Source organism: Canis aureus, chromosome 8, assembly GCF_053574225.1.
Source record: "Canis aureus isolate CA01 chromosome 8, VMU_Caureus_v.1.0, whole genome shotgun sequence".
Taxonomy (NCBI): domain Eukaryota; kingdom Metazoa; phylum Chordata; class Mammalia; order Carnivora; family Canidae; genus Canis; species Canis aureus.
In genome coordinates this window covers 61,054,741-61,077,826 of record NC_135618.1, presented here as the reverse complement: position 1 = coordinate 61,077,826, position 23,086 = coordinate 61,054,741, and the positions used below count along the sequence as shown (strand labels likewise).

At 50.6% G+C, this 23,086-nt stretch overlaps 2 protein-coding genes across 5 annotated transcripts; one reads left to right on the top strand and one right to left on the bottom strand.

Annotated features, from left to right (window-relative positions):
* Positions 1–2,167: 2,167 nt before the first annotated feature.
* Positions 2,168–16,616, top strand: RUSF1 (RUS family member 1). Of its 4 annotated transcripts, XM_077907432.1 has the most exons (13): positions 2,174–2,535; positions 2,731–2,845; positions 6,053–6,098; positions 7,716–7,748; positions 7,838–7,943; positions 10,131–10,232; positions 12,702–12,772; positions 12,852–13,036; positions 13,119–13,176; positions 13,544–13,614; positions 14,270–14,413; positions 14,522–14,599; positions 15,085–16,616. In XM_077907432.1, the coding sequence occupies exons 1-13, from the start codon at positions 2,185–2,187 to the stop codon at positions 15,180–15,182; spliced, it is 1,458 nt and encodes a 485-aa protein (XP_077763558.1). In that variant the 5' UTR covers positions 2,174–2,184; the 3' UTR covers positions 15,183–16,616. The 4 variants fall into 4 exon arrangements, 3 of the variants coding, with proteins under 3 accessions (XP_077763559.1, XP_077763560.1, XP_077763558.1); XM_077907433.1 differs by lacking the exon at positions 14,270–14,413 and having other exon boundaries at positions 2,172–2,535; XM_077907434.1 differs by lacking the exons at positions 12,852–13,036; positions 13,119–13,176 and having other exon boundaries at positions 2,173–2,535.
* Positions 15,238–21,496, bottom strand: SLC5A2 (solute carrier family 5 member 2). Its single transcript, XM_077907431.1, has 14 exons — positions 21,330–21,496; positions 20,710–20,781; positions 20,529–20,633; positions 19,549–19,713; positions 19,130–19,235; positions 18,809–18,889; positions 18,429–18,658; positions 17,992–18,127; positions 17,606–17,713; positions 17,341–17,491; positions 17,045–17,213; positions 16,756–16,971; positions 15,816–15,945; positions 15,238–15,730 (listed from the first exon to the last, which is right to left on the bottom strand). The coding sequence occupies exons 1-14, from the start codon at positions 21,453–21,455 to the stop codon at positions 15,504–15,506; spliced, it is 2,022 nt and encodes a 673-aa protein (XP_077763557.1). The 5' UTR covers positions 21,456–21,496; the 3' UTR covers positions 15,238–15,503.
* Positions 21,497–23,086: the final 1,590 nt, after the last annotated feature.

Sequence of the window (23,086 nt, the reverse complement as noted above, 5' to 3'; positions counted from 1 at the left end):
ATTTGCAGTAATGTGGATGGATCTAGAGTATTAGGCTAAGCAAAATAAATCAGTCAGAGAAAAATAAATACCATATGATTTCACTCATATGTGGAATTTCAGAAAGAAAACAAATGAGCATAGGGAAAAAAATAGGACAGAGAAAGGCAAACCAAGAAACAGACTCTGAACTATGGAGAACAAACTGATGGTTACCAGAGGGGAGGTCGGTGGGGGGATAGTAAAGTAGGTGATGGGGATTAAGCAGTCCACTTGTGGTATTGTATGGTATTGTATGGAAGTGTTGAATCACTAAATTGTACACCTGAAACTAATATTACCCTTTATGTTAACTAACTGGAATGTAAATAAAAACTTAAATAAATCAATAAAATATTACATGTTTATAACCCTTCAATTTTTCACTCTAACAAAAAAACTTAAAAAAATAATAATGAAGTGCCCCAGGTCTATCTTAGCATCAGAGAAACTCTGTGTACGTCTCAGATAAGGTGAGGCGGGGTAGAAGAGTGTTCCAGGCTGACACCCAAGAAGAAGGTGACAGTTTGGGAGAATCATAAGTTTCAACCGGTGAGTCAGACTGTGGGAGTCCAAGAAAGCCAGGCTCAGAAGCCAAGATATTTTATTTTCCGATTAAAAAAACAGGGCACTTTTGGCAAATTTCTACATTATACCAGATGGAAGGAGAAAAGGAGAGAGGGAAGGAGAAAAAGAGATGAGCTGGGAGAGAGAGAGAGAAACACTGTCTTTAGACCCTTCTCCCAATTTAATGGACCCTTTCCACCAATAAACACACAAGAACTTCTTGCCTATTCCTCAATTTCTGAGACTATTAACTGCAATCCCTTGATTTTCTCATTCCTCAGATGTCCTAAGGATCCTTTCAGAAATAATGCTCTTCCAGGAAAAATAAGATGAACACTGAGAGGGAGGCAAACCATAAGAGACTCTTAACTCTAGGAAGCAAACTGAGGGTTGCTGGAGGTGTGGTGGTGGGGGAAGGGATTATTGAGTGATGGGCATTAAGGAGGGCACTGATGTACTGAGCACTGAGTGTTCTACGCAACTAATGAATCACTGAGTTCTACCTCTGAAACTAATACAGTGTGTGTTATCTAAATTGAATTTAAATTTAAAAAAAGAAAGAAAGAAAATAAATTATATTCTTCCAGCCTTGGGTAAGGCATAGGACCTCAGGGATCATCTGCTCCAACTTCTCATCATGCATTAGTTGATATGCTCATTCATTCGTAATATCTTTTTTAATTTTTTTATTTTCTTTAAGATTTTATGTATTTATTCATGAGAGATACAGAAAGAGAGAGAGGCAGAAACACAGGCAGAGGGAGAAGCAGGCTCCATGCAGGAAGCTGGATGTGGAACTTGATCCTGGGACTCCAGGATCATACCCTGAGCCAAAGGGAGACTGCTGGGCCACTCAGGTGTCTCTGTAATATCTTTTACATACCTACTATGAAAAAATAAAATAAATAAAATAAAATAAAATATAAAATAAAATAAAATATAAAATAAAATAAAATATAAAATAGAATAAAAATATAAAATAGAATAAAAATATAAAATAGAATACAATATAATATAAAATAAAATATAAAAATAAAATAAAATATAAAATAAAGTAAAATATAATATAAAAATAAAATAAAAAATAAAATAAAATATAAAAAAATAAACACCTACTACGTGTTAGGGACCCAGGATGAAATAAGAAATAATATATAGTCCCTGCTCTCACAACAAAGAAGGCACCTGAGGCCCAGGGAGGGGCACTGACTTGCCCCACATCACACGCCTGAGAATCCTGTGGCCGCACTGGGTCTCACACACAGCGGTTTCCCAGGGATGCCCTGTGCCCTTGTACCCAGAGCTCTTCGAAAGTTGCAAGTTAGAGGCGCGCAGGCATCTCCAGGCCTTGGCGGGCTGAAGGGCTCCCCTTGCCCCTGCGGCCCACCTGCGGAATGCTTCGGAGAACAAAGGCGGGGGGCAGCCTCGAGGAGTCCGCAGCTAGGCCAGGAGGTCCCAAGAGGAATCGCGGGTTCCCCGGGCCGCACGGAGGAGGACGCGGGGTGTGTGTGTGTGGGGGGGGGCGGCCCCGGGGGAGGGGGGGGCGGCCCCTCCGCGGAGGAAGATTGCACCTCTGCAGCCGCCGTAGCCACGCCGGAAATGCGGACCGGCCGCGTTCGGTCCGGCGGGCCCGGGGAGGAGCGTTCCGAGATGGCTGGCGGTGCCAATCTTGAGGCCCAGCTGTGTTCCGAACAGTTCGGTTCCGGGGCGGCGCGGGGCTGCCTCGCCGCCGCCGACGGCAGCTTGCAGTGGGAGGCTTGGGAGTGGCGCTGGTGGGGGCTCTCTGGGCCGTGCCCGGGGAGAGCCCGAGGACGGGATGGCGGCGGAGGGGGGACCCCCGGGACGGCTTCTCCGCGTCTCTCCGGCCTGTTGGTCGTGTTCCTGCCGCAGGGCTTCCCCGACAGCGTCAGCCCGGACTATCTGCCCTACCAGCTGTGGGATTCCGTGCAGGTCTGCCCGGCCGGCTGGGGGAGGGGGCGGCACCGAGCCAGGGGTGGAGGGGTCCGCGCGGGCCCCTCCACGTAGAGGTTGGAGGCTGAGGCCCGGAGCAGGGCGGTGACGTCACACATCTCAGAGCTGCTGGTGGAACTCGGACCTCTGTGCTCCAGCGCGCGCTCCTCACCCCTCCTTTTTTGTCTCCTCCAGGCCTTTGCTTCCAGCCTCTCGGGCTCCCTGGCCACGCACGCAGTCTTGCTGGGCATAGGGGTGGGGAACGCAGAAGCTTCTGTTTCAGCTGCCACCGCCACTTGGTTGGTGAAAGGTGAGCTGGGCCCCTGGAACCTCACCTGTGGCTGCTGTCAGCCCTGCCATCTCTTCGGCCTCTCTTTCCTCCAACCCCTCCCTCCTTTTCCCCCCCATCCCTAGTGTTCTGGGCTGTGGTGTGTCTATGCATGGACTCTTTCCTGATTGGATCTGGGAGCCAACTCTCCCCCAGTCCCTAAAACAATCTTTTTATTGGCGTTACTCAACGATTAATATAGTCGCCCGCCACCCGAACACACTCATCCTGAGGATGAGTTTTGCAGCCACACGCAGTTCTCTATACATACTGTTCCACGTCCCTAAATCATCTGGAGCCCAAGTCCCTAAGTTAATCACCCCCTCTCCTTCACCCCTAGTCTTTTTGTGGAGCACTGCCTAAGAGCAGGGTTTTTTTTTTTTTTTTTTCATTTTTTTTTCAAAGATTCTATTTATTTATTCATGATAGAGAGGGAGAGAGGCAGAGGGAGAAGCAGACTCCATGCTGGGTGCCCGACGCAGGACTCGATCCGGGGACCCCAGGATTGCGCCCTGGACCAAAGGCAGGCGCCCAAACCACCGAGCCACCCAGGGATCCCCTAAGAGCAGGGTTATTGAATAAAAGCACCACCGGCTGCCTGATGTGTGGGAAATTGATCAATTCTCGGGGGGAAAAAAACAAACAATTTTGTATTTAGTCCTGAGTAGGAAAGAGGAGGTTCTGGGAAAGACAACGGCATTTTAGAGCATCTGGGTTACTAGATGATGCTGTAAGTAATGACTACAGTAACCGCCTATTGGGTATGTACAGCCTTTTGAAAAATCACTAAAATAAAACATGGTTTGGTAACTATGCGACCTGAAGAGCGAGGTAGGGAAGAAAAGGGAAACTGACTCTTAACCTTATCCTACTACTTAACCGTATCCTACTCTTAACCGCCACACTCTTGCCAGTGGGATTTAGAGTGGGAGCCTAGTACAATTTCTGGACAGCCAATCTCTTCTCAGAAGTTTCTAGATCATATAGTTCAGCTAATTGTAAGTGCATGTGGGAATTAAGTTTCCTAGCCTAGTGGACAGTGTTGACTTTCAGATACAGGGAGGATATGTGTCATTGCATCCAAGTACCACCTTCCAGATTCTGCCAAGCATCTGCAGACTGCTGATGAAAGATAGAGTAGGTTCCCTTTCTACCCAGTGGCCCCTGTATGCAGGACATACACCTTATTGGATAGGAGTATTGGGTCAGAGGGAAGAAAGAGTCTGGCCCAGTGAGCTCTCCACAAGTAAAAGTAATCTTGGCATGTTCAGAGTCACTGAGTTGATACAATACAAGAATCTGAAGTGGAACAATAAACATTTTGTGGAGAATAAAATATAGTTGAAAGAAAGAATGTAAAGTTGGGTGATGGAGGAAGCCTATAAAGCCACCTTGGTGGCTTCCTAGGACATACAGGGGACAGAAGTGAGAAGCAGAGCAGGCTGGATGAGAAATGTGTTGTACACATGCCTCCTCTGACATAGCCACTGCTCAGCCCCAGCCAGTTGTGATAAGGAAAGCAGGCTTGGTGTTGCCATGTCTGGTTTTTCCAGAAAAGCTGGAAATCCCGATTTTCTCTTAAAATGTCCCATTTTTGTTGACCCGTCTTTGAGCTTTGTTGTTTCATCTGTGAAAAGAAGTGATCTCAAATTCATAGGGTTGTTGTGAAGATGGGAAGGAGTAGGAATTTCAGGTTTCTACCAGCGTGTTTACTGGTGTTCCTCAGTCCCAGGATTGCGTAAAAGTGTGCAGTTGAAAGGCCTCACTGCCCAGGGATTGAATTTGCTTACGGCAAGGGGTGAGTTCATCTCTTTCCAGTGGACAATGGAGAAGGCCAGCTTGCCACCCCTATACGTTGTAGGAAACACCCAATCCTCCCCATAGTCTAGTTTCCCTTCTTCATTCACTTAAGGGTCCATGCCTTCAAGTTCAAACAAGTTAGGAGTCGCCTGCCCACTGTATCTTTCCTTTCCAGTGTCCACTATAGGAGGCCTTCCCAGTTGTTTGGTTCTAAAACCGTCTTTTGTGATTCCCCTGCTGAACTTAAGGAATGCTACTCTCAGTATAAGGGGTTTAAATCAGAGGGTGGCAAACCTTCTCTAAAGGACCAGGTGGTAAATATTTTATACTTTGCAGGCAATATGGTTTCAGCCATAGCAACTGATTCTGCCATCGTGTTACAAAAACAGCCAGAGAACGTCTGTAAATGAATGGGCACAGCTATATTCTGATAAAACTTTATAAAACAGAGAGTAGAAGATTATAGATCACAGTTAACCAATCCTTGGTCTAAATCAGTGTTTTTCATACTGATTGCTATCTGCTTTTTACTCTGTATTTTGAATCTGGAACCATGACTTCTTGGGTATCCCCTTACCTCACTGGTTAGTGCCTGGCACGAAGTAAGTAGCCAGTAAGCATTTGTGCAAATGAAGGTCTAGCTGATTCTGGAGAGTTTTCTGACTTTCTTTAACCTGAGGAGTCTTCTCCCTCTGACCCACATCCCCAGGTCTCTGTCATCAACCTGCAGTTCAAATCCCTTTTTTAAAATGTATACTCTACTGGCCACCCGTGAGCTAGAATATCTGCAGTAACCTTGGAATTTCCTGCTTTTCCTTGTAATAGTTTTGCTATATGTATATATATATGTTTTATATATATACACACACACACACACACAACTTAAACACTATGTTTAGATTTAGAGCTTTATGAAAAGTATATTTTGCCATGTTGTCTTCCTAGCTTATTTTTTCATGCAATATTATGATACTAGGATTCATCCATTTTTGATACGAGTGTTTGTACATTAGATTTTTGCTGCTGCCTGATATGTCACTGAGTGAATGAATTCTTGATACCAAGAATCAGTGCATTCTCCTGGTGATGAGCATTTGCATTATTCCAGTTTTTTTTGCTATTGATGAACAATGCTGCAAAGAGTATTTCTGGTCCTTGTCTCTTGGCACATATGGGTACATAGTTCTGTTGGGTATGTACTGAGGTACTGCTAAGTCTGGACCCTTCTGACCGCATTATACAGCTCTGTCTACCCAATATTTATTGTGCCAAACTTGAGTTCCTAGGAGCAGTGATCCAAGGTGAATCGGCCATTTCAGTGCCAGGGTCTGTCAGGCCCAGTAGCCCCCAAGACTCTCCCTTGTTCCTTACCAGTGCCTCTCTCCCCAGATTCAACTGGCATGCTGGGCCGCATCATCTTTGCCTGGTGGAAGGGGTGAGTTTGTCTTCCTGGTCTGGCCACTTTCTCCAGACAGGGGTCATTTCTGTCTCATCCCTGGCTATATTTTTTAGCTCTTCCTCTCTTACCAGGCTCCTGAGGAAGGGAGATTCAGCAATTACTTCATCAGAGCTGAGGAGTCCTTAGTAAGTACCCAGTCCAGGTGGCTCACCCTAGCAATGAAGCCACAGAGGCATTGTTATCACACCTGCCTTTAAGAGCACTGATTTACCACGCTGCTATCCATGATGGAAAAATACAGCCATAAGGCTCTAAGTGTCCTCTGTTGAAAGAGAAGCCTGAACAGGACAATGTTTAATTCAAAAGCAATGATTTTACTCCAGAAGTTACTTTGGTGGCTCAGGTACTTGACTAGACTTTGCTGAGCCTACGAGGGAGTGGACTTGGGCAGGTCATCAGGATCCCTGTTCCACATGGAATCAGCATTACCATTTATCTAGAAGGAATTTAGGATCTTGTGCTGCCTGCTTCCTCCTCATGTCAGTTTTGGGCAACCTCAGGAGTGATTTAGTATCTGCAATTAATTGTAGGCAGACATTACCTACAATGTGCTCAGTAAGATAGTTACGCAAAGCACATAGCATATTGTGGCACATAATAAGTGCTCAGAAAACACTAGCTGCTGTTAACAGCTCTGTGCCTCACAAGCTCTCTATATATCATCCCTAATCCTTAGAACAACTTTATAGAGGATTGAATGTGTACATGTTAGCAGACCTAAAAAGGGAAGTTACCCAAGTCACACAGCTTATAACTCATAGTATCAGGCTGCTGCTTTGCCCTAGACCAGTTCCATGTGTTCTGGTCCTGCCTTTGCCATTCATTCCTTCAGGAGTTCCTCAGGTGTGTCCTATACCCCACCTAGGAATGTTCCGTTTTCCTTTCAGGAAATTTCATAATAAGGGACAGGGCTAATGCTGCAAATTCTGAGCTGGGGTCTGGAGCTATGGCATCTCCTGCCACTGGACTCTTAGAGAAGAGGTCTCCAGGTGTGCTTGGGTCAGGGAGTCCTTATGACTGGCAGAAGAGGCATCCATCCTCTTGGTGATAGAAATATCCTAGGACTGGATGTCAGAGCCTGCCTCTTTCTCTTGGCCTTTTTTTTTTTTTTCCCTCTCTCTTGGCTCCTGTTTTCCATGTGATCTGAGGGAAGTCATATCTCCTCTCTGGGCTACTTACCTGTAACCTGCAGGGGTTACACTAAATGTAGTTGTTTACTGGTCCAAAATATGTGGACTTCTTGCTGAGTACTCTTGATCAAGCAGGAGGAAGAGGTTGAGAGATGACAGAGGGACCCAGGGATGCTTCCCTCAGAGGAGGGCCAGAGGGTGGGGAGCAACCACAAGGCAATCACTTCTTTCCTCTGAGGCATCATGAATCAGTAAACGGGAAATACTAAGTGACTACTGAAGGTCCTCCCAGCTAATTGTATTTTAGGCAGCAGTGACACGGTATTGGGACACATGTCTGCCTGGGGTATGGATTTTGCTGAGCCCTTCAGACCTTACCTCAGCTTAAGGATGGCCTGCACTCTCCACATGATGTGTTTTCTCCTGAAATTCATATTGCAAACCGATCTCTCCCCTACAACAGGAGTAAGCTGGACTGCAATGCCAAGCAGTGGAGGTAAGGAGGGGCTGAGACGGAGGGGAGGGAAGTCTTCTGTTATGAAGGTCTCTTACCTCTGATCTCTAACCTCTGATCCCTTCTCCTAGGCTTTTTGCTGACATCCTCAATGATGTGGCCATGTTCCTTGAGATCATGGCTCCCATATATCCAATCTTTTTCACTATGACTGTCTGTATCAGCAACCTGGCCAAGGTATCCACCTCTGGGGGACCCCTATACCTATCTTGGTGATGCTGTTGGGGGTGGGGGCTTACTTGAGGCCCACAGGTGAGACCAGCCTGGGCCCTGTGTTCAAAGCACTTGCAGAAAGGTGACAAAGTTCAGATGTTCCTACTCAAACTCAATCATACTTTCTGATTTCCTCCAACTAGATGGCTTCTCATACTTCAGATAGTCTAAGGTAGTGTCTGAAGCCTCAGAATTGGTGAGGAGCCCTGGGCTGAAAGAAGGGGGGTTTCAATGTCAACATCTTGGGACCAGCTCCCTGGCTATCTTTCATTCTTTCAGTAAAATATTTATTGAGTGTCTACTGCATGTTTGGCATAAAATATAGGCCTTCCCATTTTTTTCTTTGAAGAAAACTGCACACAATTAGACAAATTTTTTTTTGTATTTCTGGTATTCAAGATGAGAAGTGTAGAGGGCTGCAAGAGGGTTGAACAGAGATTCTGGCCTAGTCAAGGGATAGGCCCCTTCCCGAGGCCTGAGTCCTGAAGAATGAGTTTAAGGTGAAGGGTGGATGTTTTTGAGCAGAAAGAACCGTATGGGTCAAGGTCCAGCAGCAAGAGAGCACAAAGTGGTTGTAAGGCTGAAGGGTCACATGGGATGAATGCAAGCTCTACCTCTCTGCCAGGCTGCCCACCCTCAAAATTCCTTCAGGTTGGCTGCATCCAGGTGAGGAAACTGAGGCATAGCAAAGTTCAGTAAAGAGCTTAGCCTGTCTTCACCACAAGGTTAAGTACCTTGCACAGAACTGACTCAAGAAGACATGTAACGTCTGTCTCCAGAGCCCATCACTTTAGAGCAGTGCTTCTCCACAGGGCACTAGTGACATTTCAGATAAAACAGTTCTTGTGGCGGATTACATTTAGCCCAGGTACCAGACCCTGGCCCAGGCATCCTGCCCTGGCATCTTCAACTCCAGGGCAGGAAACACTATAGAAAACCAGTGCTGTAGCTGTAGACCAATGATTGTGACCTCTGCTCTCTGTTTCAAATTATGCAATATACTCTGCCTTTTGGGCTGTAGTCTCTACATCTGTCCAATAAAGGAATAGAATAGGACCATGAACTTTCCCTGGCTCCCTCCCACCCTCTCTAGAGTTCTAGTTTCAGTGACTAGTACCTCTGTACCCCAGGTACACCAGTCAGAAGCCTGGCTGTCATCAATGCCTTCTTGCCTTCTCCTTCCTGCCCACTGTTCCCTCAGCTAAACCTCCATCTGGTGCTTCCTAGTTGCTGAAAAAGCATGGTTGCTTCCTAGGTAGTCTCCCTGCTTCCATTCTCACCTCTCTTCATTACTTCTCAGAGCAGGCCATAATCCTTTTAAGAATGGAAATCAAACCAGGGACCTTCCCTGCCCTCATTGCTCCTAGAATAAAGACCTTAACAAGGTTTGCAAGATTCAGCATGATCTGGTCACTCGAGCCTCATTTTATACCACATTTCTCTCACCTTTGAACAAGTTATTTCTTCTCCCTGCATGACACTTCTTTATTGTCTCTCGATTTATAGATTTCATGAGGGCAAATGTTGTATCTGAGTTATATCACAGCACTAATCTGTGTCTAGCATCTAAAAGAGATTTGATAAATATGGAGGACAGTGATCAGGGACCCTCACTGATAAGTTCTCCCATTGTAGATCTCAGGTCCAGGTGCCCTGGGAGATCAGGGCCATCACTGTGGGTTTTGAAGTGCCCAGAAGACTTGACTGGGCCTCCCCTGGGACAAATAAAGAGTGGAGTTAGTTACAGGCAGAATGGAAGCATAAAGTTGGAAACCAGACTGGGCCGGGAGCTTAGCAAAGGGGTGGGTACAACCAAAGTAGAAGTTTGGAGACTAGAGAACTTCTGGGCAAAGAAAAGTCTTTGGGCCTCCACCTTGGGGACAGAAAGAGAGTTCCTTGAGACCAGGCCACAGAGACATGTGACAGGCAGAGCTTTAGTCCTCTCCAGGAATAAGAGGGGAGATGGACCTAATGGAAATGTAGGGATGAGAACAGAACACCAAGGATAGCATTTAGGGTTCTGCTGTTTGGTCCCATGATGCCCGGTTTTCTCAAATTGGTTTGAGTCATTTACTTGGCTCAGCCACAAAAATGCCTATGTTGCCACAGCACATGGCCATTCTGACCTTTATTCTCCTTTTCCCCAACTAGTGCATCGTGAGCGTGGCTGGTGGGGCCACTCGGGCGGCCCTGACCATGCACCAGGCCAGGAGAAACAACATGGCTGATGTGTCAGCCAAGGATAGCAGCCAGGTAAGCAGCTGGAATTGGGGTTGAGGGGAGTCAGAGCAGGGAGGCAGGCCAGGCCATGATTTGGAAGTATGGAGAGAAGCGGCCTGAGTGGTCCTGAGGGTAGGGGTGGGAGGCAGACACACAGGAAGAGATATAGTGCCCCCTGCTTTGAACTCACACAGGTAGTCAGGTTCAGGGCATGAGTTCAAGTGGCAGAAAGTCCAGGCTGATCATGTCAAGTCCCTTCCCGTGCCTGTGTGGCCAAGAGTGGGCCCTTGCCCTGGCCTTTACTCTCTCTGGTCCTAACTCCAACCTGAGAAGTGGATGTCTGACCATGTGAGGCCCATTTGTTAAAGCATTTGGCAAATCAGAAGGTGCTCAGCATGCAAGGTGGCTGGAGTCATTGGCCAGAGGTCTCCACTTGACAGTTTCATAGGCCTTTCTGACCCAGCCCCTCACCTGACCAGGGCATCCTGGAATAAAGGCAGGGACCCCCACACATACACAGTTAAACTCTATAGGTACTGGATCCCCCCCAAGCTCCCGTGCTAGGTGCCTATGTGTGTTGCGTTGTTCAACTCTCACACCAGCCCCAGGAAAGAGATGCTATTAATTATCCATGTTTTAGGGCAGCCCCGGTGGCGCAGCGGTTTGGCGCCGCCTGCAGCCCGGGGTGTGACCCTGGAGACCCTGGATCGAGTCCCACGTCAGGCTCTCTGCATGGAGCCTGCTTCTCCCTCTGCTTGTGTCTCTGCCTCTCTTTCTCTGCATCTCTATGAATAAATAAATAAAATCTTAAAAAAATAAAAAAAATAAAATAAAATCTTTAAAAAAAAAATTATCCATGTTTTACAGAAGAAATTTGAGGCCCAAGCTAGTCAGAAGTACTACATCCTTTTCTTTTTTTTTTTTTTTAATATTTTATTTATTTATTAATGAGAGACACAGGCAGAGACACAGACAGAGGGAGAAGCAGGCTCCCTGATGTGGGACTCAATCCCGGACCCCGGGATCATGACCTGAGCCAAAGGCAGACGCTCAACCCCTGAGCTACCCAGGCGCCCCATTACATCGTTTTCTTTGACACTGAAGCAACTTAGAAACCTTTGTTCTGTCCAGTCCTACTTTCTGTCATTCTCTTGAATTGTTTTGCTCAGTTTCTAAATAGAACTTTTTTTAAAATTTAAAATGAACTCCTTTCAATAATATTAATACAAGCTCAAAAATAGATCTGTTAAAGCTAATATTTATTAAGCACTCACTGTGTGCCAAGTGTTTCATTTGTGTGAATTCATTAAATCCTTACAGTGGTCTCCTATGGGAGGTACTCACTGTTGCCATTCTACAGATGGGGAAATAAGTCAGAGGTTCAATCCCCCTGGGTACCTGTAGGCACATCCCTTCTCTCTCTGAAGTGGTTGGATTAATTCTTCCCCTGTTATCGCTTCCATAGGTTGTTAGGAAGGCAGAAATAAGTCCAACCCGGGACTCACACTTTAGGATCTCAGCTTCATGCCTGCTACCTCTCACCTCTTCACTTTCTAACCCCCAGCCTTCCGCACACTCTCCAGGCTGTATTTTCCAAGCCGCAGGGTGTCCTTAGTCTGCAGAGTCAGGAACACATCACAAGAGACACTACAGGACATGTGCTCAGTCCCATGGCAGGCTCCTGCTTTCTGCTGATACTATTTTATTGCCAGTGTGGCTGCTGAAAATGATTCTTCCCACCTGAGGGAGAGGAGGTCCTTCTACTCCTGTGCACCCAAGGCCTCTGCCCTCCTATTTACCATCACACCCATAGCTTTTATTTCCACACCCTACCCCCCTTGCCAGAAGAGCTGAGTAAGGAGCTCTTCCAGCCTCAGGCCCACTTTGTGCGAGGACCACCTCTCCCTTGGACCCCAGTAGTCCAGGCACCAATCCAGACTCTTCCTCCTTCATGATGAGTTGGGGACAGGTAGCCTGGTGTCTGTTCCCTTTGGGTGAGCTCAGGCCATCAGAGGGTTATGATACAACATCGATTGTCAGAGGAAGACATTTGGACCTTGTGCCTTTTTTCCTGAATGGTTCCTTGAACCCTTTGCAAATGTGTCTGCCAGTTTTTGCATCCCAGGGGGCTTAGGGGGTCAGTCTTTTGAAACCACCAAATATGAGAACTTCCCCATTCTGAAGACATTCATGTGCCTGAGTGTAGGGCTGCTCAGAGGACTCTTACGAAGTAAAGAAGACATGTTCCAAGGGCATTGTATCTACCTGGACAGAGAGGCAGCTGGTATCTTAAATGACATCTCATTCGTTAGAAACTCACTAGGCAAAAAAAAAAAAAAAAAAGAAAAGAAAAAAAAAAAAAAACTCACTAGGCATCCACCTCAGTGTGGGAAGCCCTGGGAGGAACTGGGACAGAAGGGAATGTGTCAAAGGCACTCACAGATAATCAGCCTGGCCTGGAAGGAAGCTCTCCTAACTCCCATGCCTTCTGCCATTTCCTAGGAGACACTGGTAAACCTGGCAGGGCTCCTGGTCAGCCTCTTGATGCTTCCCCTGGTGTCAGCTTGCCCGAGGTAAGCCGGGACCAAGGGCAGGGAGGAGGTGCCCCACTGGGCCTCCACCCCCGCTCACACCCTCACTCTCCAACACCAGCTTCAGCCTCGGCTGTTTCTTCTTCCTCACCGCCCTTCACATCTATGCCAACTACCGGGCAGTCCGAGCCCTTGTCCTAGAGACTTTGAACGAAGACCGGCTCCGGCTGGTTCTGAAGCACTTCCTCCAGAGGGGAGAGGTTCTTGACCCCACTTCAGCTAATCAGATGGAGCCACTGTGGACAGGTGACCCAACCCCTTGGTCTCAGGTCCTGTGTCTCCCAAGTCTCTCCCCCTGTCTGGGCATCCTGACTCCAGCTTCCCACAGGTTTTTGGCCATCTCTGTCTCTATCCCTGGGGGTCCCCCTACACCGCTTAATCTCCAGGTAAGTAGCCCAGTGTCTCCCAGCCACCGCTGCTGCCACCTCTGTTCCCCACACATCCTCTATTCTGTTTACAACTGGCCTCCCCTGCCTGGGAGGCCTCTCAGTTCTCGGTTCTTGATTTCCACTAAACAGACTTGGGCCCACTTGGGTCAGCACGGGTGCCCAAGGGCAACAGAGGTGTAACACAGTAGATCTAAGGGATACATTTGTTAGCTGCAGAAAAAAGAGCAGGACAGATGTGGGGTGCATGGGAATGGCTGAGAGATGAGATGTAGGTGAAGGACAGTTGAAATACCGACAGTTCAGCTGATGGACTGGTTCTTCCTGCTTTGCTTTCTCCTCCCCCACTCCACTCTCTTCCCTTCAGTGTCTTTGAGCTGCAACAGCTGGTTGAAGGACACCAAGAACCCTACCTCCTTCACTGGGACAAATCAAAGAGTAAGTAAGCCTTCGATTCAGCCTTCTGGGGTCACCCTCTCATTCCACCAGCTCTAAGGCCTCAAGTCCTGGACAGTTTAGAAGCTGCCTGGTGTCCTGGAAGGAGCTTCAGACTAAGACATGGTGCATTCAAATTATAGCTGCATGCCCCCAAAGTTGTTTACTTTGTCCCTGTGTAAAATGAGGGTAACGATACCTGCCTTACTGCCTGCATGTTATTATGAGAATCAAATAAGGTGATTGCATAAAGCACTTTATATATTGCAGCGTACTCAAATAAGATTATGACCTTTGGTTACCCCTGGAGAACTCTTCTCTCCCATCCAGAGTCACCTGTTGAGGAAACAAGTATTAGAGTTTTCTGGTCTGCTGGTTATGTGCTAAAAGGTGCTTATTCTTACTAGACATGTAAGATAAACCCACTTCGGTGGGTTCCAAATACAAATATAAAGTTGTATTTGGAAATTGGGCATTTCAGTTTGGCCAGAACATTGGGACAACAGGACATGAAGTTGGAAGGGAAAGGGTGAAAAATCGCCTCCATCCACGCCCGGCCGTGGCCTCAGGATGAAAAGGGTGAAGCAGGGATGGTAGGTTTGAGGGTGTTTGGGGAAGTGGCCCTTCCCTAGTACGGTCTGTCCCTGGGTTTCTCCAGGCCAAGTGCAAGTCGTTTTGAGCCAGAAGGCAGGCCCTGAAACCATCCTAAGGGCTGCCACACACGGCCTGGTACTTGAAGCCCTGCAGGGAGATGGGCCCCTCCCAAGAGAGCTGGAGGAACTGAGGAACCAAGTACTGGCAGGTAAGCATCTCACATATTTAGGCGGAGACGCCTAAAGAGGGGTAGAGAGAGGAAGGACTCTGTTCCACTTGGGGACCTGACAGCTTCTGGTTCTGCACCTACCTCCAGGTGCTGACAAAGAGAGCTGGGTCATCATCAAGGAGACACACCAAGTGTTGGACAAGCTCTTCCCAAAGTTCTTGAAAGGTAACATCCTTAAACTCCACGCCTCCCTGGCCTCTGAGGCCTTCTCCCCAGAAGCCCTGCCTAACCCCACCCTTCTACCTTTGAAGCGTCTCTCTGTGATCTGAATTCTGGACCTCAGTTTCCCTGTCTGCAGGATGGGGAGGTTAGGAGGGTCCCTGAGGCTGTGTCAGTGTTTATAATTTGTATAATTCCAGTTGGCATTGAAGAACTGGGGGTAGAGGCATGGCTCACAGACGACTCGATGATCTTCATTTAGCACCTACTCCATTCCAGCTCCTTTCCATGTGCTAACTCAGGGAATTCTCACTATAGCCAGATGAGGTTTTAGCCTCATTTTGTGCCAGAAATGACCCAGCAGAAGCAAGAGGAGCTTGGGCAGTGCACAAAGCATGCACCCGGCCTATGCTGCTCCTTACCACTCTCCCCAGACTCCCTAGAGTCTTCTCTCCAGCAGTCCCAGTGGCACCCTTCTGACCTCTCCCCAGGACTGCAGGATGCAGGCTGGAAGACTGAGAAGCACCAGCTAGAGGTGGATGAGTGGAGGGCCACGTGGCTTCCGTCTCCAGAAAAGAAGATCTTGTGAGCAGCCCAGATAGAGGACAGGAACCTGAAGCAAGCACACTTTGGCCACAGCAGAATGTGGGAAGAGAAGCTTTTATTTTTGCTTAGGGGAACCGCTATGGCAGTTTGGCCAAGGCCTCATGGGCTGTAAACTGCCAGTCAGATGGACAAGGCCCCAGGCAGAGACAAGGTGGAGAGAAGGGGAACCAGGGCCTACCTCCTCCCCCTCCTGCCATACTCCCTTTTCACCACTGCAGGCCCCGCCCCCAGCTCCCCCTCCCCCATTCATCTTGAGGCTGAGCCCTGCCCTGACTGTGGCTCATGGTGTCCAACGCAGTTGGCCTCAGGCATAGAAGCCCCAGAAGAAAGTGGCCACAGCCATCATTAGCAGGGCATTGATGTTGACCACACGGGCCCAGCTCGAGTCCTCACTGATGTCCTCCAGCCGCCTGGCTGCCGCAGCCATCTCCTCCTGAGTAGGGGCTGGGGGACTACCGGCCCCACCCCCATTCATTCCACAGAACCAGAGCAGGCACCTGCGGAGCAGGCCAGGTGCTGGGGGCTGGGGCTCTAGGAAAAATGGACCGCAGACAGTTAGTTTGAGGGAACTTGGCTCCCCTAGTCCCTGGCCCCACCTCCTGAAGCAGTGCCTTACCCTCCATCTCCACCGCATGCTCCGGACACCCATTCTGTATGGGGGGTGAGGTTGGACCTTCCAGCTCATCAGCATCCAGGTCCTCTCGCTCCTCCTTGCTGTGCCGTAGACTGAAGACCAGGCGGTGGAGCTGGGAGAGGGGGCAGGGACCAAGTGAGAGTGCTGCTCCCCCAGCACGCACCCTGAAGTGCCTCATCCACCTGGTACTCCTAAGCTCCCTCTGCCCACCCTATGCTCTTGGTTCAGACTCAGTTCACTCAAACCTGACCTTCCATGGCAGCCCTTTGCCCTCAGATTAAACCTAAGTTCTTTAACTGTGTGTTTAAAGCTCTTGGCCCTGGTCACCCCCGTTTCATCACCCCAAGTCCCTGTCTACACTCAAGTTGTGGTCCTTTAGACCCTAGTCTTCTAGTCCTGCTAACAGTGTTCCTTCCTGTGGATATTTGTTCACATAGTTTCCTCCTGCCTTTCCCTCCTTCTCCACCTGTGCAGTCCTGCCCATCCTTCTATCCTGCCCATCCTTCTACCCAGCTCTTCGGTCCTGGTCCCCAGTCAGCCCTGTCCTGGGGCACCTCCCCTGCAGCAGCACAAGCCCAGACCCTTTTGTGGGCCTTTGAGATAGCATTCTGTCCCTCTCAGCCACCTGGCCTATGTACTGGATCCTGTGTTTTTGGGGGCTGGGGCTCTAGGAAAAATGGACCGCAGACAGTTAGTTTGTGGATTCCAAGGATTCCAAGGATTTTGGGGAGGCTCTAATCACATCCCCCCAGACCACCTCAAATAAATGTCATTTAAATAAGACATTGTGCTCGCTTTGCAAATACACCTTCCAGCCGGACTCCCAGGCATTCCCAGAAGTGGGCCGGCAGATTGGGGGTGGAGATGGCTGCGTTAACACCCATGGCGCATGCTGGGCGCCCACTCAGAGGCCCGCACTTACATGCTTGCGTGGGATGGGTGCTGTGCAGAGTGAGATGACAAGGGTGAGGAGGCCAGAGCAGACGAAGAGCACGATGGCAAAGTAGAGGTAATGCATGCCGCAGAGGAGTGCTGGGCACACTGAGGGTTGCACACAGCTGCCCGAGCCATAGGAGAACTCAGGAATAAGGCGCGCTAGACCCATAAGCAGGCCCCCGATCAGTCCCCAGAAGGCACCCTGCGGGGGGGGAGAGTGTCAGCCTCTGGTGGGTGTTGGAGCTCTGCCCCAAGCTCGTGACCTACACACTCACCTTCTCGTTGACACGGGGCACAAAGAGCGCCAGCACGAAGACGGCAGACACAGGTGGCGCCAGATAGCTGGAGACTGCCTGTATGTAGTCAAAGAGCTGCCCTCCCTGCGCTGCCTGCACGATGGGTAGCCAGGCCACGGACACAGCCACGATGAACACCACCCAGAGCCTGCAGTTAGTGGCCATCAGGAGATTTCACCCAGGATTCCTCATCTCCCCCTAATCCTACGAGTGCTCCCTGTCCCCACCCCGGGGCTGATTGGTGGGGCAGGACCTGGGGGAAACCCAGGCCGCACCGTCCTACTAGCAGCAGCTCCCGGTCGCCTGCACAGGGCCGCAGGCGTGTGTAGATGTCCATAGTGAAAAGTGTGCTACTGCTGTTAAAGATGGAAGCCAGCGAGGACATGAGCGCCGCCAGCATGACTGCCAGCATGAGTCCGCGCAGACCTGCAGGTGGTTGGGAGCTGTGAGTCTTCAGCCACCAGGGTGTCCCCGAGAGGGTGTGACTTGGTGAGGGGTGACTTCTCCCAGTTGCAAGCTCCACACCTTGCCAACCCTTACCATTGGGCATGAGCTTCACGACAAGCCGCGGGTAGGCAATGTTGGAGCAGCCCACCTCAGTACCGCACACTCGCTTACACACCTCGGGCACCACGCACGCCACCTCGTCTGCAGGAAAGAGGGCACGATGTGGCTAGGATGGGACCTGGTCTGGGAACTCAGATCCCTGAAGTGGGGACAGGAAATCCTAGTGGAAGAAAGATGGGGCTGCCGATTGGGGGGTGGAGGGAGGTGGTAGGACTGGGTTACTGGATTTACAAATCAAGGGACAGTAGCAAAGATGGGAACTGGGCACCTGTGATCATGCACAAGAAATGCACAGTGCACAGTCCCGTGCACTGGATGGGGCACGGGACTTTTGGTGGGGGCCGGGTTGCGGATGTTACCTGGATAAAGAATGCGGCTGATCATGCCTGGCATGACCATGAGGAACATAGGCATCAGCTTCAAGTAGCCACACAGTATGCAGCCTGCCTTGATGTGGGTCAGGTTCTTCCCGGCCAGACAGCGCTGCACGATGACCTGTGGCGAGGGCCATTAGGCTACCTGCATCCAGTCTTGGACACCTCACCCCTTCAGGCCTTGCCTCAACTCACTGCTCTAATTCAGGCCTGCCTCTGGCTCGGCGGTGCTGGCAATTCACCTTCACTCAGACCCAGATTCTTTGGATTCGGCTGGGTCTGGCTTAGCTCCATCCTGACCAGGTTCCTGACCCCTCCGGTGGCGCCACCAGATGGGTTCCTGTCCCACCCATGTCAGCTCCGCCCACAGCGGTTCTGGTTCTCCCCCAGCTTCCCTCCAGGCACTAGCCCTGACTCCGCACCTGGTCGCTGCACCAGTACCAGCCCGAGACAATGGTGAGACCCAGGAGCAGCGCGGGCCATGGCAGGTCCCCCGTCACAGGGTCCCGGAGCAGGTGGTAGGAGTCCGGCCGAGGTCGATAGCAAGAACTCGAGATGTTGCCCACCGCCGGATCCTCAGAAACCGTCAGCGACGTCATTGCCCCCAAGTATTTGTCGAAAAGCCCTGAATACCCTCCCACTTCATGGAAGGCTGTGAGGGCAAGGTCGTCAGGAGACCGGGCGCCAGCGCCAAGACGGTCCCTAGGACCCACATGCTGGAGATGCAGGATGTCTCTGCTCCCCCACTGAGGGCTCTGTGACTCAACCTCCGTGCCCCTCCCCCGCCGGCTGAGCTCCCTACCGTAACCCATGAGGATGAAGGCCCCCCCAAGAATGACAAAGGTCTGCACGGTATCTGTGTACATCAGCGCTGCCAGCCCTCCTGCAACAGGCCTGGGTCAGTGGAAACAGCCCAAACAGGATGCCCGGAGCCCATACGGTGTCTGTGCGAATTCGAAAAATGTGCCCCTTCCTGGAGAGCAAATTTCAAAGAAATGGCCCATTCTCCAGGCTCATGTACCTGGGCGTCAGCAGACAGGACTCAGTGAGCAGAATGTGCCTCCGTGACACTCCCAGCACATCTCTCAAGCCCACTCCATCCCGAAGCCCCTGCCACAGCCACCTGTCACAGTGTAGATCATGGTGATGCCCAGAAGGGCGATGACGGAGGCATAGATGTTCCAGCCCAGAGCCTGTTGAATGAATACTGCGCCAGAGAACATGTCCACCTTGGGGGAAAGGAGCGATTGCACAGGTCAGGACCAGGGGGGACCTGGGCAGGGACCCAGAACTACCTCATGCCCAGACTAACACCCCAGGTGGCCACGCTTCAAAGGTTCTCTTATTTTTCAATGGTCTGGCCTTCCCAGGTCCCACCCATTGTGGTCGCAGCCCCAAAACCTGTTCCTTCCAGACCCTGCCTCAACCATGGTTCTTACAAGCAATTTCTTCTTGGTTCCGCCCCCTCCGAGGCTTTCTAGAAGCCTCCACTCCGTGGTCCCGCCCTCCCAGGGCCCCGCCTCGCCCTCCATGAATGCGCACCGAAATCTTGGTGAAGATGTACAGAAAAAGCGAGAGCACTGACAAGTAGAGGCGGATACGGTGGCCTCCGAAGCGCTTGCGCAGGTACTGCGGCATGGTAATGACGCCCGCCGTCAGGTACACCGGCGCGAAGAGCCAGCCCAGCAACAGCACCACGAACAGCGCCTGCAGGCACAGCTACCAGCCGGTGACTGAGACCCTGCCAGGAGGGCGCCCTCGTCCCTCGAGAGTCTGAGACCTCTTGCTGAACGTGCTATACCAAGGAAAGGTCGCACTGGGAGCCCAGAGGATGTCCCTGAGCCCTGGATATTAAAGGACAGGATCTTTGACACCAACATGGGCCCTTAACTAGAGCCCTCCTGGTCCTCCCAGGCCATGACCCCTGGCCAGTCCCTCCCAAGATTGCCCCTATCCTCCCACCCACCAGCACATGAATCCAACCACAGACCCTCAGGCTGACCACAGCCTCTGCCAGGAAGGGCTGCCTCACCTCTCCTCTTCACCCACCCAAACCTTCTGTCCCTCGAGACTCGGCTCAGAGACCTCCTCCTCCAGGAAGTCCTGATCTCAGCCCTCAAAGATAAGCCTCAGTCCCAGAGCTTTGTCTCCTTCCTGCTTCTGCAAGGGGCCTTAATTTGGTCCAGAGATCCTCATAGGCCACAGCTTCAGAGAGCATCTGAACAAGCACTTCACTATCTTTGAGGATGTTCACCCCACTTCAGAGAGGAGTAAATCAAGGCCACAGAGAGTAGTGGCTGGTCCAGGCTTACACAGCAAGTCAGGAGCAGGCCCTGAAAGTGGTCATCTCCAACATCTTCCTTCCTCCAAGCTGGACGCGTGACCCTCGAAGCCCAACCACACCTCCACAATGGGTAAGTCCCACCTCCAGTCTTATGTCCCCCCAGCTTGGAGCCTCCCAGGTGTGATAGTTCCAGGGGTTCCCACTGGGATGGAGGTTATTGGCAAAAAGGGCATCTCACATTCCACTCAAATCCAGCCACAGCCAAGCCGCTTGCAGCACCAGTCCCTGCCAGGCCCACAAAGTGGCCACTGCCGATGTTGCTGGCAAAGAGAGAGGCCCCGACCTAGATAGCCAGAGGTGGGGGTGAGCTAGGCTGCTTCTCTGGGCCTCCTCCCACTCAACAGCACAGCCTCTCTCACCGGCCACCACACCATGCTTCGTCCTGCCAGGAAGTAGCCGCCAACGGTGCCTCTGTTGGTTCTGCACATGGACTGAGAGACAGGAGTGGGGGGAGACTTGGGTTCGGAGCACATCTTTGGACCTCATTAGCCTTCTCAACACATTCCTCAGCCTTGTTTTAGGCTGAAGATTAACCAGCCCTGGGCTCTCTTGATGGTTCCCACCCAACCCCCTGCCCCAACCTCCTCCGAGGCACCTAGCGCAACCCAGGACCTGACCTAGTGCCCAACTACCCAAGCTTGAGTGTGGCTGGATTCAGCCTGACTTTTCCTGGGGCCTTGGATATGGATGGGCTTCTGGTCAGATACTTTGTAGACAGGGGAACAGAGATCTCATTTAGAACACTGTCCATAATGAAAATCCACTATTCCCTTCAACGGACTCCAATCCAAAGGAGGGAGGACAAGGAACGCCTGTTGGCTGGGCCTCCCTGAGGCTGTCAGAAGACTTGCTTGCCCACCACCCCCAGCTTTCCTCCTCAAAAATCCAGGCATCCTTCCCCTACTGAACATGGGATCTTCCTCAGACTTTTCCCCCAGGCCCGAAGAGCCTGGCCCCCAGCAGCACCCCAACTTCTCACCCACAAGCCGACACCAATGACCAGCAGGAAATAAGCAGCAATGACCAGGATGTCAGCAGAGTTGTTAATTAGGACCTTCTGGTTTCCCGGGCCTGGTACAGAGCCTGCCTCTGTGTGTTCTTCCATTCTGCCTAAGGTTTGTCCCTCAAGGGACTAGCCCCTGGATTTCCCCAGGGGAGGGATTAATGGTTACCTCAGGGGCAGTGAGCCGACAAGTCCCCCAGGTCATGTTCCCCCTCCCCAGCTTTGTTTAGCTGAATCAGGTCTCATCAAGGCCGAACACTTGTCCTGTGGAGCAAGAGCTTTCAAGTTCAGGAGCACTCCTTCTTGGGCCTTGGCCCCCACTCCCTCCCCAGTGCCCCAGGCTCAAAATTATTCCTTTTACCCATGCTGACCCCTTCAGCCTTGACCTAGGGAACTGTGCCTGAGCCAGCCTCTTGGTTCTGACTAATCCAGAGGGATCATTTTCAAACCCCACTCTGACGGTGTCACTCCCCTGTTCAGAAACCCTTCTAGCTGGGACCCCTGGGTGGCGCAGCGGTTTGGCACCTGCCTTTGGCCCAGGGCGCGATCCTGGAGACCTGGGATCGAATCCCACATCGGGCTCCTGGTGCATGGAGTCTGCCTCTCCCTCTTTCTCTCTCTGTGACTATCATAAATAAATAAAAATAAAAAAAAAAAACCCTTCTAGCTCCCCATCATCCTAAAAGAAGTGGGAGCTCCTCAGCCTCATGTTCAAAGCCTGCCATACTCTGACTCCTCCCTACCCTTCCCCTTTGCTCCTCCACAGAAAACCTAGAGTGAGATTGCGTTTCCCTCCAACTCCCTCACCCTGCCCAGCCCATGTATTTTCACACGCGTAAGCTTTGGCATAAACTGTGCCTTCTGCTTAGAGTGCCTCCTCGCCTCCCAAGTGGCCCACTCCTACCTCTCAGATGGTAACCTTCAGTACCCAACCCATGTCAACGCTTCAGCGGCTTCTCTGACTTTTCTATACAGTTCTGAGCACATTGTGTTGTACTCGTCTGGGCCCAGGTCTGCCTTCCTAACAGACTAGAGATTACCCACGAGCAGAAAATGATCTGATTCATCCCTGGAGTCCCAGCACTCAGCAGAGGGCTGAACAGAAGAAAGGAGGGTATTAATAAATATCAATACCTCTGCCTTCCGAGAAGAATTGATCAGACTTGGATGAATGATTATGACAAATTGGGTTCAAAAAAGCCAAAAAAGAGGCATGTTGATTAAAAGGTTGCCACTGTGAACAATCCCAATGGGGGCTTTTTGAGACACTGGAGAACACACCTCAGAATTGACCCCTCACGGCCAGAAAGCTGGAGTATTTATTCACCAATTTCTGTCCCTAAAATTATAGAACCTCCCCACCCCACCCCCTTCAGGTCTGCTGGGTGCAGAAGCCTGCTTGTCCTCCCAGAGAGCACCCTCAGACAGAAACTCAGGGAGCAGCTGGGGAGACTGGGTGTCTAGGAACTGTCTACATATGACTTCTCAGGTGGGCCAAGTGGATAAGGGCAATGCACCCACAGCGTCTGCTTCAGGGGTTGATGAATTTGACGTGCCTGAGAGAAATCCAGGACCAAGTGTCAGAGGACAGACACACTGGGGTTATAAGCCCTTAAAATCCATATGCCCTCTGTGTGGCCTACAAGGCCCTTCATGATGTGGCACCTATTTCCTCTTTGACTTCATCTTCTACTCTCCCCTTTCCTCATCCTAATCCAGCCCTTCTTTTCTTT